We start from the raw sequence: 17,268 nt of genomic DNA on the forward strand, positions 1-17,268 counted from the left end.
ACACGGCGACCGCCGTATTCTTCTTCCGCCGGGCAAGCACCATGCTCAGTCATCAGGAGTTCGTATTCTCCGGCGTATTGTTCCAGTTTCCATTTGGTTCTGCATGGAAGTACTGGGTCGGATGGTGGCGGTCATGGAAGCCGTTCCCTTCACCCAGTTTCATTGTCAGCCTCTTCAACTTTCTCTTCTGTCCCGGTGGGGCAAGTCTCCACTATCCCTGGATCGCAGGATCATTCTTCCACCCAGGACTCGCCAGTCCCTACTGTGGTGGCTTCGGTGCCCTCTTTTTCGACAGGGCCAATCCTTTCCGCCCCTCCACTGGCAGGTCATCAGGACAGATGCCAGTCTCAGCGGTTGGGGGGGGGGGGGGGGGGGAGTTTTCCGGGTTCGGACGGTCCAAGGCCGTTGGTCCTTCCAGGAAGCTCTCCTCCCCATCAGGTCATGTGGTACGGGCCGTTCGGGTTTACCTTTTGTACACTTCTTCCTTTCGCCAGTGTGACCTTTCTTTGTGCTTACGGAGGGTCGTCGCAAGTGATTTCCTGTTTCTAAGACCATTTCACGGTGGATCCGTTCTGCCATCTTGGAAGCTTACCGCTGCAAAGGGAAGACTCCTCCTTTTCCGGTTCTCAACTCTTTCCACTCGTTCAGTCTGGGCCTCCATGGCTTTCTGCAAAAGGGCTTCGGCCTTGGAAATCTGTAAGGTGGCCACCTAGTCGTCCTTACACACGTTTACAAAATTTTATAAGGTTCATACCTTTGCATCCGCTGATGCTGGTTTGGGTCACAAGGTGTTGCGGGCAGCTGTGGTCCAGCTCTCCACCTGAGTTACTTGAGTTTTTCCCACGCTGTGGACTGCTTTGGTACGTTCCACGGTGTCTGTGTCCCCCAATGGAGCCGAACGAGAAAATTAGATTTTTATGCTTACCGTAAAATCTCTTTTTCTGAGGATCAATTGGGGGGGACACAGCACCCACCCATTTGTTCTAGTGTCCTTGGTTCGGTTGCCTGTCCGAGGGTTGGTTTGGTTAATTTTTGTCTGTGGTTTCCTCGGACAGTTGCTGTCTTTTCTTTACCTGTCGGTCCTCTCCTACTACTTTGGGACTAAACTGATTAGCTCAGGTGCCTGTGGGAGGGGCCAACTTTTTTGTTGCCTAGTGTCAGCCTCCTTGTGGCAGCAGCATATACCCCACTGTCTCTGTGTCCCCAATGGATCCTCCGAGAAAGAGATTTTACGGTAAGAAAACAAATCTACTTTTTACAAAGATTGTACCCCAAGCTGTTCCAAAACTACAACTCCTATCATGGGAGTTGTAGTTAAGGAACAGCTGAAGGCGGTAGTGGTGCAGTGATGATCTCCTATACTGAATACCAACACACTTTACAGCCGGTATCCAGTATGCTGCAAAATACAGAGTACTGTCTGCATAAAGACAGATGACCCCTAGTGGCGGCTATTTTCATTTTTTTTAGTAAAATTGAATTTTTTTTAATAAATGTATATTTAAAAAAAGTCATATTAGCAGTAGTACTACAAAATATAAAAAGTTTATCATAATGACAGTGCCTCTTTAAGTCCCATCACATCATAGTGTACATTTACATCCATTGTCCTTAAAGGGTTAAGTATATACAGTGATCCCTCAACTTACAATTGCCTCAACATACAATAGTTTCAACATACAATGGTCTTTTCTGGACCATTGTAACTTGAAACTAGACTCAACATACAATGTACAGATAGTCCAGATCTGTGAAATGTGTCAATGGGTGAAAGAACCGACCAATCAGAATGGGCATTTTACCAGACACCAGTCAGTGCATACACTTCAGTAATACAGATGTTTTACTGAAGTGTATGCACTGACTGGTGTCTGGTAGCGCCCCTACAGTACAGGGAGGTATTACATGTTCTGTACTACTCTTTACCTGTGCCAGGGATAGCTGCTCCTTTGGACAGCAGGTGAGGGTGGCTGCATGTTACCTTTTTCCTTTTTTTTTTTTTTTTTCCAAAGGACATTTGGGGATATTTATCAAAACCTGTGCAAAGGGGAAGTTGCACAGTTGCACATAGCAACCAATTATCTCACTTCTTTCATTTTTAACAAGGCCTCTGCAAAATGAAACGAGTGATCTGATTGGTTGCTATGGGCAACTGGGCAACTTTTCCTTTGCACAGGTTTTGATCAATATCCCCAAATGTCCTTTGGAAAAAAAAAAAAAAAAGGAAAAAGCAGTGATTTACAGCTTCCAGCAGATCTCTCTTACTTTTATATGTAAGGATTTGCTTTATCTGTATTAGTTATCTACTTATTTTTCTTTAATCCTCACATTTTCCTATTTTTGGATGACATTTTGGTGGCTTCAGAACCAATTATCAGGTTTCCATTGAGTTATAGTCTCAACATACAATGGTTCCAACATACAATGGCCGTCTCGGAACCAATTAATATTGTAACTTGAGGGATCACTGTACCCTATTTTGTTATTTTACACACATAACATGCTGTAGTGTTGTTTTTGTTGTGTGTTTTTTTTTCCCCATTTATTTTTATTTACTTTAAATAAATCAGAATATCCCTCTGTTTCAGTTTTAAAGATATTAAATAGGTACAGAAGAAGGTTCAATATTTAGATTTACTTTTCTCTTTAATTTCATTGCGGGACACAGGAGACAATGGGTGAAGGCTGCTCATACGCAGTAAAGAAAGGTAGGATATAACCGCCCACTGGCAATGAACTAATCAATTTTAGCTTAGTGTTAGTTGGGGGCCTACACAGGTCTGGTTGATCCATATCGATTTAATCCTTGTGTGTTTTTAGTTAGGCCTTTCTTTTCTAAGTCTTTGTATTCAGGGCACAGTGGGTAATATAGACCCACTTTGATCCCTTCCCATGAGATCAGATCACAGCCCATAATATAGATGGGCTGTTATTCCTTGGTCGCCACCAGTCAGCACAGTTACACCATAACACTAGCTCAGCCCAGACAGCCTGTCCGCCTCTGCGAACCAAGTTCCGCCGCCCTGCCTGTCTTGCTCTCCTGAGCAGGCATGTAGCAGGTGAGGCACATACATTCATAAGCAAGAAGTCTTCCTTTAGGCACCCCACCTTCCTCTTGTATATTAAAGTCAAGCTCTCTGCTTGACTGTCACTACCATAATGTAGCACCAGTCACATTATCCATTCCCAACCAGTGTAATTGTGTTACTCATAACCTGCCCTTCAGCTTTAAGGCATCGCATTATCTGCTCCCTGACATTGTACTAGTGTTACAACATAAAGCCAAGGCTTAAAGCATACCCTACAGATCCAACAAAATATTTTTTTTTAAATATATCACTCAGTACCTAATCCTGACCATGTACACCTAATTTTTATGTGTCTAGCACCTTTACTTTTTTTTTTATTACACTTTTAATTTAGCGCACTAATATGAATTCCACTCAAAGGGAGGGGGCGTGGCCTCACGGTGTAGGTATCCGCCCCCTCCCTCAGTATGCTGTCTGCTCACATCTCCCCTAGCATTAGCAAAACTACAACTCCCAGCTTGTCCTCACTGAACGTAGCGGGACACAAGCTGACAGTGGGAGAATTTTTCTCCACCTGTGAGCCCTGCGTTCACAGCTGTCAATCAAGGAAGTGTGTCCATGACATAGGTGATGAGGGGGTCAGTTGTTTGACTTGCTTTTTCAATATGAAATACTAAAAATTTTCTAATGAAAGGAAATGCAAAACCTATTGGTTTTGCCTGCTTTACAACATATCTGAAGTTTTTGTATCTGACAGTGCCCATTTAAATAAGAGTAATGTTTTCAGACCCAATCACATTAACTGCTCTCAGGCTCTTTTAGTATGTTATTCACATCCTAGCCCTCTGCTCCATGTGTGGCATACATGATACACAATAGCCTCTCTACAAACTTTCACCTCAGGGGAGCTGCTCTCCTGGACTGACCTATATTGTTTGGCTCGTTTTGGGATTTCTTTCATTCCCCCACTACTGGAGGTTCTGTTTTGTACCTAGTCTTCGCAGTGGTGTTCTTCTCCACACATGGGTACACTTGTGCCAGTATTCCTTGCCTTAAAGTTTTCCTTTCCTGTTCTTTGACTCTTCTTTGACTTCTCCTACTGCTCTGGTACACACTGATTAGCTTATTGCCGGTTGGCAGGTACATTCTGCTCAGTAAGGATATGTTCACCCTGAGGACATGGAGAGGAATTTACTCGAGTAATTCCACTCGCTTATTCCTCTCCAGTTCAGTCAGCAGTGAAGAACCCAATAGAGTTTAAGTATTTCCGATCCTCAGTGCGGAATCTTCATGCGGAATCCGCGTCTTTGTCCCATTGATAAATATTAGGTTACTATTCACTTACCAGTGTAGCGGGAGTAGTGACGTGGTCCGGGTTCTAGAATGGATGTGTGGAGATGGTTGCTTTGCTAAGTAGGAGACCTGTAAAAATAAAATCAAGTACAATAAGTTTAAAAATAGGATAAAGTAAACAGGATTAAAATAATAAAAACTCACCATATAAAGTGATAAATACTAACTTAATGATTAAACCTATAAATTACCTTTGATAATAACCTGGAATCACATAATTTTTACAAAATATATTGGGAATTTATATAAATAATAATAATAAATAAAATTGATTGGGAATTCATATAAATATTTAATAATAATAAAATAATGGGACTTCAATTAACCCTATAGTAAGAGAAAGGAAATATTAATAAATGAAGAAGTATATTGTGATAAAATCACTTAATGATTGATTTATATATATGTGTAACTGAAGCTAAGCTGATACCAGGGAACATCGCCTGAAAAGGTCATGTAATGAGCTGATTTGCATGTTCCCCTTTATAAATATATTGAGAAACTTAAATAGTATAGATAAATAATATATAAAGAACAATTCCCAAAACCCCATAAAGGAAGAATTATGGATGAGGAGGAGATCAGTTGATCCGAGATACAGAGCGGTCACGTGATCACCAGAAACAATCATGTGAGCCATGTTTACACATGGGACTCTGATCACATGCTATGTAATTGGAGCATGTGATCGGATAAACAAACGGTGATGTGATTAGGAGGAAACAGCATCATGAGTCACATGGTAAGACGTAGAGGCGGAATCACGTGACCAAATGAAATAAACAAAGATAGGGACCAATAGGAGGTAGCGATACCACTGCCCCGGAACCTAGGTGGATAGGGGAGTGATGGCGAATAATCCTATGGGATTTGGAGATTGAATCATGGGAGATACCATAACCTCAGGAAGCAATCTGTAATTGGAGAATTAATTGCCCACACCTACAGACGGAGCTAATATAAGGCAGGGTAATCTGTCTGTCACGCCAGCGATACCCTGACCCTTGACCAAGCTGGTTCCTCCAGCGAAACGTCGGGGGGGGGGTTTCACGTGTGTGTGAAATTTTGGGGGCAGATCGGAATAGGGAGACAATAATTAATAATGTACCAACTTGCGCAGCTAACCCATAAAATCAACTGCTTTAGCAGTAAGACTAAAGATCTATCAGCAATGTGGTATTGTGGTTAAAAAGTCCCCAATTAAGAGTGGACACTTATAAGTCACTCAGAACGGGATCTGCTCCCCTTTGTAATTTTAATTTCGATATCTCTGTATATATGAACACATAGGCTATATGATTATATAATTTTAAGTGAGAATAACTAAGTTATTTTTGTAAGGGGGGTACCCTAGAAGTAGGGATTTAGTCCCGACTGGGCCTAGCACCAGAAAGGAATTAGTAAATATTGATAACCCTGGGAATCCTTTGGGGAATTTTGGATATATATTTGTCCCACTTTTTTTTTTTTTTTTTTTAGCCCGACGCCGTTCCGCACGGAAATTCCGCTACAAAACAAAAAATAAAACGCAAATTGTAATTTGTGGTTTTGTCCGGCAAAAAAAAAAAAATGTCCTCTTGTATTCCGCTTGAAAAAAAAAAGGAAATTCCACGGTGGAATTTTTTAGCGAGAATTCATCGCCAATTCCTCAGTGTGAACTTACCCAAAAAGTCACTTCATTTTTTTCACTTAATGTCAGCACCTCCTTGTGACAACTTATACCCATTGCCTCCTTTCTCCCCCAATGAAGATTACTGAGAGATTTTACTGTATGTATATTTTTTTAAGCTAACATTAGCTTATATAGCTAATATAATAGGCCATGGGCTGTGTTCTCATAAATTTGGGGGCTTCTGTTAATAACAGATGCCACAACACACTGCTGAACCATTATTTAGTGGATGATATCTGTGCTTAGCAGGCCTTTTTGACTTATAATATTGCATGGGGTAGCTCTTAAGGTATACAAAAAATAACTAATAATAATAAAATACCCTTGTACTCACTCTCATTCTAGGATCATCATTACTATAAACTGCCTGGCCAAAGTGCCTCAATGACAATCTGTACGTTCAGCATGGGATGCTGCAGAAAATTATTGGCCTCAGCGGTCACGTGTAAGAGAAATTTTTTCAGGCTAATTCCGGACTCAGCTAATCATTTCTCTCCCCATATCTTCTTAATGCACTGGTTTGTTTAAACTACCTATTAGAATCTGCCTGCTGCAGTGAGAAGATGAAGGGATGAAAAATGCTCATCTGAGCGCTTCTAGCAATCGTAGGGGGTCTCTGCACACAGACATGACCCAGTACAACATCTGGTCAATTTATCAAAATTCCTGATTTATTAAATTACTTTTCTTTTTCTCTCTTTTCAGCTTACAGTGTATAATTATAATGGAGGGCCATGTTACAGGTGCTTATTTCCTGTGCCTCCACCTGCAGAGACTGTAACGAACTGTGCAGATGGGGGTGTTCTCGGCATTGGTAGGTGAATTTGAAATAACATTTTATTAGTTAGAATTTCAATAGAAATAATTTACTATTTCTTACCTTTACCTTGAACTTTTTTAGGAGATCAAGTTGTCTTTGTAATATCAGTCCTTATTTACATGAGTGTGTTTGTTTGTTTCAGTGCCTGGAATCATGGGATGCATGCAGGCTTTGGAAACATTTAAGCTAGTGTCTGGAATGGCCTGTATCCTTTACTGTAGTTAGTGCTGAATTTAAAGCCTATGGACAATCCTTTAAAAAGCATTTTTTTAAATTCTTGCCTTGTTCTCAGTAGGTCTTCATTAAAAATTAATATTGCACACTTTTGCTTCTACAGTCGTTCCAATGTGCTTAACACAGCTTATATGGTTATCTCTAGCAAACTGTCTTTTGTCTGCTCTCTCCTCTGTTTCCAGCTTTTCTCCTTGGCTTCTCTTCCCACTGTCTACTGTCTGACATGAAAAGCAAGTCTTCCTTGCTGTAATCTTTTATTTATTTTTTTAACCCGATAACGACCACCGACGAGTATAGACGTCCAGGTTGGCGGCCGTTCCCGCACCTGGACGTCTATACTCGTCCATTATTCTCATGGGTGCTGCCCAGTGCACCAACGAGATCGCGGCAGGGACTCGGCTGTATCACACAGCCGGGACCCTGCTGCACTGCCAGGACCGAAGTAAACTTCGGTCCCGGCAGTTTTAACCCTTACAGCCGCGGTCGGAAGTGACCGCGGGCTGTAAGCGTCATGACAGAGGGAGGGAGCTCCCTCTGTCTCCTCTGCAGCACCCCGCATCGCGATCGCGGGGTGCTGTGTGTGGCCGGGGCCTGCCGCATTGCCGGGAGTGAAGTTCACTTCACTCCCGACAGTTTAACCCTTACAGCCGCGGTCAGAAGTGACCGCGCACTGTAAGGAGTTCTGACAGAGGGAGGGGGCTCCCTCTGTCTCTCCTGCAGCACCCTGGAGCATCGTGGGGTGCTGCTGCATACCTGGGCAGCCGGGGGTCCTACAAATACCCCCAGGTCTGCCCTGGGTATTGCCTGTAGGACGTGCCAGAGGCATGTCCTAATATGCTGCCTGCTAGTGAAAACTGGCAGGCAGCATATAACTGCAATGCTTTGGAATACTAAGTATTCCAAAGCATTAAAAAGTGTAAAAATAAATAAAATAAAAGTGTAAAAATAAATAAAAATGTAATAAAAGTGTAAAAAAAATTAAAAAAATAAAAAATTTATAAAATTAAAAAAAATGTATATAAAAAAAAAAAATATATATATATATATATATATATATATATATATATATATATATATATATATATAAATATATAAATATATATATTAAAAATACATTTATTAAATTAATCTAATTTAAAAAAATGCATAATTTGTAGGATCGCATTGGCAGACATCCGCAGCATGTAATATGCTGCGGATGTCCACCATGTGATCCTACACATTATGCAGCAGTCACGGTAATGAGCTCCCTGCTGCGGCTGGGTAGCTTTGTGTGTCCACTCATAGCGGCGGATTTCCCGCCTGCAGTCATGAGCGGACACACTGAGCTACCCAGCCACAGCAGTGATGGATATATTCGCCATGAGCGGGTGCTTATTCCCACAACATGGCGGATATATCCATCAGGAGCCTTAACTGTCACAGACAGACGCGTTATACTGCCAGCCGACCAAGGACCAATCAGAGTGGTCCCTGGTCCAGCCAATAACTTGTAGGGGTGCGGTATATAAATGGGGTCACTTGTGGGGGTGGGGGTACTGTTCTGCCCTGAACGCCAAATGGCGCTCCTCTCCTTCTGAGTCCTACCACGCGGCCAAGGAACCATATATGGCCAAAGCGGGGGTATTTCCGAACATGGGACAAGCAGCTAAATAAAATATAGGTAGCATTTCTTTCAATATCAGAAGTGATTTACAAAAAATATGCCCCCCAAATGATGCATTTGTGAAAAATTGCAAATTTCGAATTTTTAACACTGACATTGTAATAATTCCTGCCAAAAAACTATGGTGTTAAAATACTCACTGTACCCCCTAGCGAATACCTTGAGGGGTCTAGTTTTTAAAATGGGGTCATTTGGGGGGGTGTTCCTATGTTCTACTACCTTTTAATTTCTGCAAACCTTGCATAGCACACAAAAAAAGATGTACTTTTCAAATTTTCAAAATTTCAAGTTAAATTGTTAGGCTTCTAACTAATTTAAAATGTTAATTAAAAACAAAAAAATGACTTCAAAATAAATTAGACATCTGAAAGTATAAGTTTCATAAACTATTTGGTCAGTAAGTATAAATATATGCAACCTATTAGTGTTAAAATAGCAAAAAATCTTAATTTTTTGTAAAAATTTCATGATTTTTTGCATTGTAAAAAAAAAACTACAAATGATATCGGCTTACTTTTACAATGTACATGAAGGACAACTTGTGACAAAAAAACAATGTCAGAATTATCGTGATTGGCAAAACCTTACCAGAGTTATTCTCTAATATAAAGAGACATCCCCGATTTGAAAAAACAGGCCTGGTCTTTCAGGGGCGTACAGGTTTATTTGTATTGGTCCTTAAGGGGTTAAATCCGATTTTATTGAAGAAAAATTCTGTTATTAAAATGGCACATAAGTAGTAAATGACATCCTATAAAGATCCGAAAGAGACAACTCCATGATAGAGCAGACTGGCTCACAATAGAAATAAAAGGACTTGGCAAATGAGTACAGTTGAGCAAAAATTCTACTAAATATCATGAAGTCATAAATAATGCATAAAAAGTGCAAGTGCAATTCAAAAAAGAGCAGCCTAAGAAAATAATAAGATCAGAAGCCTACACCACCTGACGTTTAAGACCGGGTTCACACTATGGAATTTCTGAACAGAATTCTGCTAGGAATTTTCTTGTCAGAATTTTCGACAGAAAAATAGTTTGTCCAGAACATTGAACAGTGTCCTGGTCAATTCCGCTTCATGGACAGCAATGTCTCCACGCAGTTCGGCAGGCGCTGGCTGCACTTGGAAGCTCTGGACGGAAGTTCTCTGTCTGGAGTTTTGCCCTGGATCAGGGATGTGGAAATTCTATCGCCCGACTCCCGGTACAAGCAGTTCCGGGTGCCGGCAATTGAATTTTTCATGCATTTAACTCTGTTTCAGACAAGCAGAGCTGGACCGGCTCCCAGCTGATTGCTGTAGCTGGGAGCCACTGCTAATAGCAGGCTTGCTGCGAAGACCGCGGCCAGCTATTAACCCTTTAGATTGCCGCTGTCCAAAGTGACAGCGGCGTCTAAAGGTACCTTTTTACCATCCCTGATGGGCTAGTGGGGTGGATCGCATCCTCTGCAGTGCAATGGCGGGGGAAGCAATCCACTGTGGAGGTAGCCAGAGGGCTTACCTCTTCATCCATGGCTGCCGTGGATGCAAGCCTATGGGAGGGGGCTGTCCCTCAATGCAAGCCTATGGGAGGGGGCTTTATGACCACCATACCCCCTCCCATAGACTTGTATTTTGGCCAGGCGGGACGTCACGAGGGGGCGGAGCCGTGATGTCACAATACTCCGGCCCCTGTATCGTGAGTCATCAGACACGGAGCCATCTTCGCTCTGTGAGGCTAATGACAAGTGGGTGTTGTAGGAGAGATTGCGGGTGTCCCCAGCGGCGGGACCCCCGTGATCAAGACTTCTTATTCCCTATCCTTTGCATAGGGGATAAGATATCTAAGGCCGGAGTACCCCTTTAACCTCTTTCATGTTAAAAGTTCACATCACCCTCCTTTTTGTCATTTTTCATATAAAAAAACATGTAAACATTATTAGAAAATATACTTATTTGGTATTGGTACATGCTTAATTGTCCGAACTATTAAAATATAACATATATCCGTACTGTCAATGGCGTTAAGGTAAAAAATACCAAACCACATAATTGCTTTTTTTTTTTAAATTTTATATAACATTATATCCCAGAAAAATGAAGTAAAAAGCAATCCCAAGTCCAATTAATATCAGAATGGTACCAATACAAACATCAAATTAGGGAACAAAAAATTTAGCCCTTATACAGTCTGGTATACATAAAAATAAAAATGTTATAGTGTCAGAAATTGGCAGCTTAAAAAAAGTTTAGAATTCTTTTAAATCAGGAAAACATGATGGAAGCCAAACAAATTTGGTATTGCTGTAATCAAGCTGACCTAAAGTATCAAAATAGCATGTTAATTTAACCACAAGGTGATTGGTGTAAACCCCCAAATTTGCAAAAATGTTTTTTTGTTTTCCATTTCACCTCACAAATTTTTATTTTTTGTTTCGTAGCATTTGTTATGGAAAAATGAAAGGTGTCGGTACAGTTGGTCCTGCAAAAAACAAGCCCTCATACTATTTTGGTTATAATTATTTTGTGTACCAGAACAAGTGGGTTTTCATGAGGGACAAGTAAATTGTGCTCCGTTTTAGTCCCTTGGATAAGTGTGTGTGTGTGTGTGTGTGTGTATGTATATATATGTGTATATGTGTATATATATATGTGTATATGTGTATATATATATATATAATATACATTTTTTTTTTTTCTTTCCACACCCCTGGGGATGAAGTCTTAGTGCACGACATGTCTGATTGTGAAGACTTCTGGCATTACTCTGAACCACTTGGTAGTACTTTTTTCACCATGTATTTTGTTACTATCTTAGGTTGCTGTTTTTTGAATTGCACTTGCTTTTTGTGTGCATAAGCGTTATGACTCTTGATATTTAGAAGCATGTTTGCACAGGCCCTGTATTTTTATTGTGAGCCGGTATTTTTTGGCCTCTCCTTATAGTGGGTGTTATTGTACATCATTTTATTATTTTTACACTGTGCCTTTTAAGCACTTAAACATTTTGTTATAGATGAGTCTCCATCTTTTCAGTTTGCTAAGTAGAGTAGTCTCTTTTGGATCTTTATAATACTATGTTATTATATATGTATGTGTCATTTTATATGTAATGTCCTTTTTGTGAATTTATGTTACAATAACATTTATTGATTTTATTTTAACAATTTTATTGATCTACATATGCATTGTTTTTCTTGGTGTTGCCTATATTCCTGGGGAGAATCGGGTTACTTTCTTTGGGGGTTTTGTTAACATTGGAGTTTTATATATGCTGTGCAGCAGATGAAGCTGTGACAAATGGTGTGCCTCACTAAGGGGAAGTTGTAGAGTCATCCTGAATACCTCTCTCCCGTGCTCACCCTCAATAAGACCAGTAGACCTTTCTTATTTCTTACTGATAATTGGGTCTTTCATTACTTGTTTCTATGACCGTACCCTGGAGCTTATATACCGTCCTAAATGGGACCAAAAAAAAAAAAATATATATATATATATATATATATATATATATATTATGTGTTTTCATGTCCTGGCCATGTGGGTGACCTTGAAAAATAAGGGCTCTGAGTCTCAGAATATTATTTTTTTCCTTGTGTCTTACTGGGTTGGGGATAGGGTGCAGGCAGTGCTGATCTGCTTGCTTTATTGCAGCCGTGACCCAGGAGACATCCTTTTGTCTTCAACCCCCTAAGCACGAAGATCACCCCCCCCCCCCCCCTTGTAGTGCTCAAGGTGAGATTTATGCTGGGTAGAGCATCAGGTGGCCTCTGGATCTGGGTAGTTGGAGCTTGCCATGACTTCCATTTGCACTTGCAAACCAGGCCCTGTTGCATTTGAGTCCTTCAAGAGAGCTCAGGTTCTGCTACGGGAATTCTGACTGTGAAGTGATGTCTTTTCTATCTCCCTCTAGTGTCGCAATGTCACATCTGGGACTCTGTACTTTAACCATTGGTCGCAATCAGTTTGAAATTCACCTCCTGCTGCAGACTCCACTACCTGAAAGTGTTTACTCCAGCCTATTGAGGGAGAGCCATAACCTGCAATGGTGCCTGTGAGTAGGGGCTATGGATTCTGTTCCTGGTCCTATTAATAAATAAACAACAAACTTTTGATCCTGTCAAATACATACAAACATAGAAAGTGTTGCAGATAAGAACCACTTTGCCCATCTAGTCTGCCCAATATTCTGAACACTAGCCATAGTCTGTGTCCCTATGTTATATGAAGGATAGGGAAAGCCTTATGCCTATCCCATGTATGCTTAACCCCTTGGGGACCAAGCCCATTTTGACCTTAACGACCAGGCCAATTGTCATTTTTGGACTTTCTTTTTTCCTCCATCCCTTCTAAAAAGTATAACTTTTTTAATTTTGCACCTACAGACCCATATAAGGGCTTGTTTTTTGTGTCATCCATTGTACTTTGTAATGAAATAAATCATTTAATGACCAACTCTACCACAAAACCCAAAAATAAATATTTCTGGGGTGAATTCAAAAAACAGAACGCCATTTTGTAAATTTTGGGGGCTTCCGTTTCTACACAGTGCAATTTTAGGTAAAAATAACACCTTATCTTTATTCTCTAGGGCCGTACGGTCACAAGAATACCTTATTTATGTAGGTTTTATTTTATTTTACTACTTTTAAAAAAATTATAACTACATACACCAAAATTAGTATGTTTAAAATTGTCATCTTCTGACCCCTATAACTTTTTTTTAATTTTTCTGCATACGGGGCTATATGAGGGCTTATTATTTGCGCCATTGTCTGTAGTTTTTATCGTTACCATTTTTGTTTTGATAGGATTTTTTATCACTTTTTATAATTTTTTTTATTATAAGAAGTGACAAAAAATGCACAATTCTTTTGTTTTTACATGTACGCCATCAACTGTGCAGTTTAGCTAACCTTATATTTTAATAATTCGGACATTTACGCATGTGGCGGTACCACATATCATTATTTATATATCATAGTTTTATTTAGAAAAAGGGGAAAGTGGGGGGGGGGGGATTCAAACTTTTATTAGGAAGGGGTTAATTGACTTTTAATACATTTTTTTTAACACTTAATTTTTTATTTTATTTTTAGTCCTCATTGGGGACCATTACATGCATTTTGATTGCATATACTGTTCAATACTATGCCATAGCATAGCATTTATCAGTATAATCGGTGCTCTGCTACTTCAGCCGGCATAGCAGGCTTGGAGCAGCTGATCACCGATCGTAAGGTGAGGAGGCAGGTAAGGACCCTCCCGCTGTCCTTTCAACTGATCGGGACATCGCGGTTTCACCACAATGGTGAGTTGCCGGGACACTTTTACTTTTGATAAAGACGCCACAATCAACTTTGATTGCGGCGTCTAAAGGGTTAATGCTGGGCATCAGCTCGTGAGCACGCTTCAAACCTCACTAAGGGGACCAGGGCGTAAAAGTACGCCCTTGGTCCTTAAGTACCGGGACCCAAGGGCGTACCTGTACGCCCTTGGTCCCCAACAAATTAAACTCCTTCACTGTATTTGCAGAGACCACTTCTGCATGAAGACCATGCATCCACTACTACTCTCTCAGTAAAGTAATACTTCCTCAAATTACTTTTAAACCTTTGCCCTTCTAATTTAAAACTGTCTTTTTGTGGTAGTTTTTCTTCTTTTATATATTCCCTCCTCCTTTTATTGTTCTGATTCTTTTTATGTATTTATAAGTTTACATGTTAAGGTCCTTTAACCTTTCCTGGTAAGTTTTATTCTGCAATTCATGTACAAGTTTAGTAGCTTTTCTCTGGAGATTAGGACTACAGTACTGCGCACAATACTCAAAGTAAGGACTCCCCTGTGCTCTGTACAGCAGCATGAGCACTTCCCTCTTTCTACTGATAATACCTCTCCCCATACACCCAAGCATTCTGCTAGTGTTTCCTGCTTCTCTGTGACATTGTCTGCCTACCTTTAAGTCTTTTTTAAAATAATGACCCCTAAATCCCTTTACTCAGATACTGATGTTAGTGCTGTATCACATATTTTATACTCTACCCTTGGGTATTTACACATTGTATCTTATCCACATTATATTTTCATTGCCAGTTTAGTTGTGACCATTCCTCTAGTTTACCAAAATCCTTTTCCATTTGATGTATCTCTCCAGGAATTACAACCCTGTTAGAAATCTTTGTGTCATCAGCAAAAAGATACGCCTTACCATCGAGAACTTCTGCAATATCACTGATAAAGATATTAAACAAAATGGGTCCCAGTTAGTTGTACTCTTTCCATTCACTTCTATATTTACATCCTGTGAATAATAAACAGGAGCAAGGGTTTCTGGGTAAAAACAACAAATTTTGAAACTTTTGGTGCAAAAATCCTATTTACTCCTTAACCTCTCATTTAGCATCTTTTAGTGGTGTTATGCTTATGTTTGATGGTCTAAACGGTCAATTCCGCAACATAAGGATTCGAGGCAAAAAAGCTGACTGTGAAGTTTGTGGCAGTAATTCGAAATTACAAATACTTGAAGACTATGAAAGTTTCTGTGGTGGTTCTGCTTCAGATAAGGTTCCTAAAATCACCTATATTTATTTATTTTTATTTTTTTAAATAACTGCTGCCAAAAATGGATTCATTTATTTATTTTTTTACTATTGTTAAAGGAGTACTCTAGTGCAGAGTATTCCTGCTCCGTCCTGCCCGGGCTGCAAAAAAAATGAAAATGAGCCATCTCTCACCTTCCTGGGTTCCCGCGGAGCGCCACTACAGCTGATCGGTCCTCCGGTCCATCTTCTTCATACTTCCGGGTGTAACGAAGCGTCACATGGCGCTCAGCCTATCGCCGGCCGAGGATGAACATAGCGGCGGCTGGCGATAGGTTGAGCGCCATGTGATGCTTCGCTACACCCGGAAGTATGAAGAGGATGAACCGGAGGACCGATCAGCTGTAGTGGCGCTCCGCGGGAACCCAGGAAGGTGAGAGATGGTTCATTTTCATTTTTTTTTGCAGGACGGAACAGGAATACATACTCTGCACTAGAATACTCCTTTAACCTCTTTTTTCCTATTTGGTTTACAGTGCAAATCTTTACATTTATTATCAAGTGAAGAAAGGATAACTGTTCAGGTAAGAAATCCAGGAATTTGTATAATTAAGTAAATTCTACTGTGTTTCTTTTTCTTGCTGATTTCTATAGTAGAAAAAAGGTTGTACAGCTCACAGTAGTAAATAAGAAACGCTAAGGTTAACCAAAAAGTGCCAAATTCACAGGACACACAGAATTCAAAATTGAAGAAAATGTACAGTCCTCAACACATAACTAAGGTAGAGCAAATACAGAATGAGATAATGGTGTTTGTGCAAATTTATGCACTTTATTAATTATAAAATATAGATACAAATATATTGATACAGATACTCCGACACAGGGCCCTTGTGGTAGGGAGGCATGTAGACACGCAAAAATCAAGTAAAACAAATTAGTGTAAACTAGCACCCATATCCAAACGTTTAAGCACGCTATTAATGACATTAGGTGTGCACACCCAGTCCTGTTAAGTGCGTGTGTTGCATGTTATAGATTTTGCACCTTTCTTCACTGACTGGTTAGCATGGTGTTTGATATCATTACTATATATGTAGAATTGGTCTCATGTTCATTGGTCTTCAGCTGAGAATGAACATCTGGATCAGAACCCATAATGAATGCAATGTAGAACAGATTGTGTGAAAAATAACTGATAGTATGTAACTTATAAAAAGCAAAAATTGGTCAGCACTACCTAATACACAATTATTGTATGAAATAAGTATACAGGTGCAAGCTGCTGTGGCTAAACTACAAATGAAAACAAGAGAATAACAGCAGCACACTGCTAGCGCTAAGCTATATATGAAATTACATGTTTTACTTTTCAATACTGCTGTAGTGGGAAAAAAAAAGAGGTTCTTAGCTTACCATTTGGCCAAATAGTGTGTACCTTCCAAGCACAATAAGGTGACCTCTTTTGGGATGGAGCCTACACTATGAATATGCCTCTCCTAGGCTAGCACTGAGCCTCTAATTTCTGGGCATGTAAGGTCTAGCACATCCCTCACCTAGTGAAATGGGTGGAATGCACAAAGGTCACCTTATCGTCCTTACATTTCTTCAGTCTCCAAACCACGGGGGCCCTGTAACGGGGACTCTGTATCATTAGTTTTTTATAAATTTTTTAGCATTAAAAAACACATATGTTTGCACAAACCCCATCATTTTATTCTGTACTTGCCCCACCTTAGTTAAGCTTTGGGGACTGTACTTTTTATTTTTTTTTACTTTAGATTTCTATAGGTATCATGAAGCAAACCAATTAGGCAACACTGTTATGCACTGATGATTGAACCTTAAGTAGTCTAAACACTTATACGGTACTTCTGTTACAATTTCTTTTTTACTCCGGGATACCCCTTCCTTTCTAATTAACTGGCCAGAGAAAATGATACAGATTTGCACATTACTTCTGTTTAAAAATCTCTAG

The 17,268-nt window shown here is 40.0% G+C and overlaps 1 protein-coding gene across 3 annotated transcripts in view; it reads left to right on the forward strand.

Moving 5' to 3' along the window:
• Nucleotides 1–17,268, forward strand: part of MOCS3 (molybdenum cofactor synthesis 3) — a 152,021-nt gene that overhangs the window by 94,897 nt on the left and 39,856 nt on the right. For all 3 annotated transcript variants that reach the window (XM_056566970.1, XM_056566971.1, XM_056566972.1), the window contains exons 7-10: nucleotides 6,760–6,868; nucleotides 7,017–7,079; nucleotides 15,152–15,315; nucleotides 15,827–15,874. In XM_056566970.1, coding sequence (XP_056422945.1) covers nucleotides 6,760–6,868; nucleotides 7,017–7,079; nucleotides 15,152–15,315; nucleotides 15,827–15,874 — 384 coding nt within the window. The remainder of the gene's footprint in view (nucleotides 1–6,759; nucleotides 6,869–7,016; nucleotides 7,080–15,151; nucleotides 15,316–15,826; nucleotides 15,875–17,268) is intronic.

This window comes from Hyla sarda, chromosome 3, assembly GCF_029499605.1.
Source record: "Hyla sarda isolate aHylSar1 chromosome 3, aHylSar1.hap1, whole genome shotgun sequence".
NCBI classification, from domain to species: Eukaryota; Metazoa; Chordata; class Amphibia; order Anura; family Hylidae; genus Hyla; species Hyla sarda.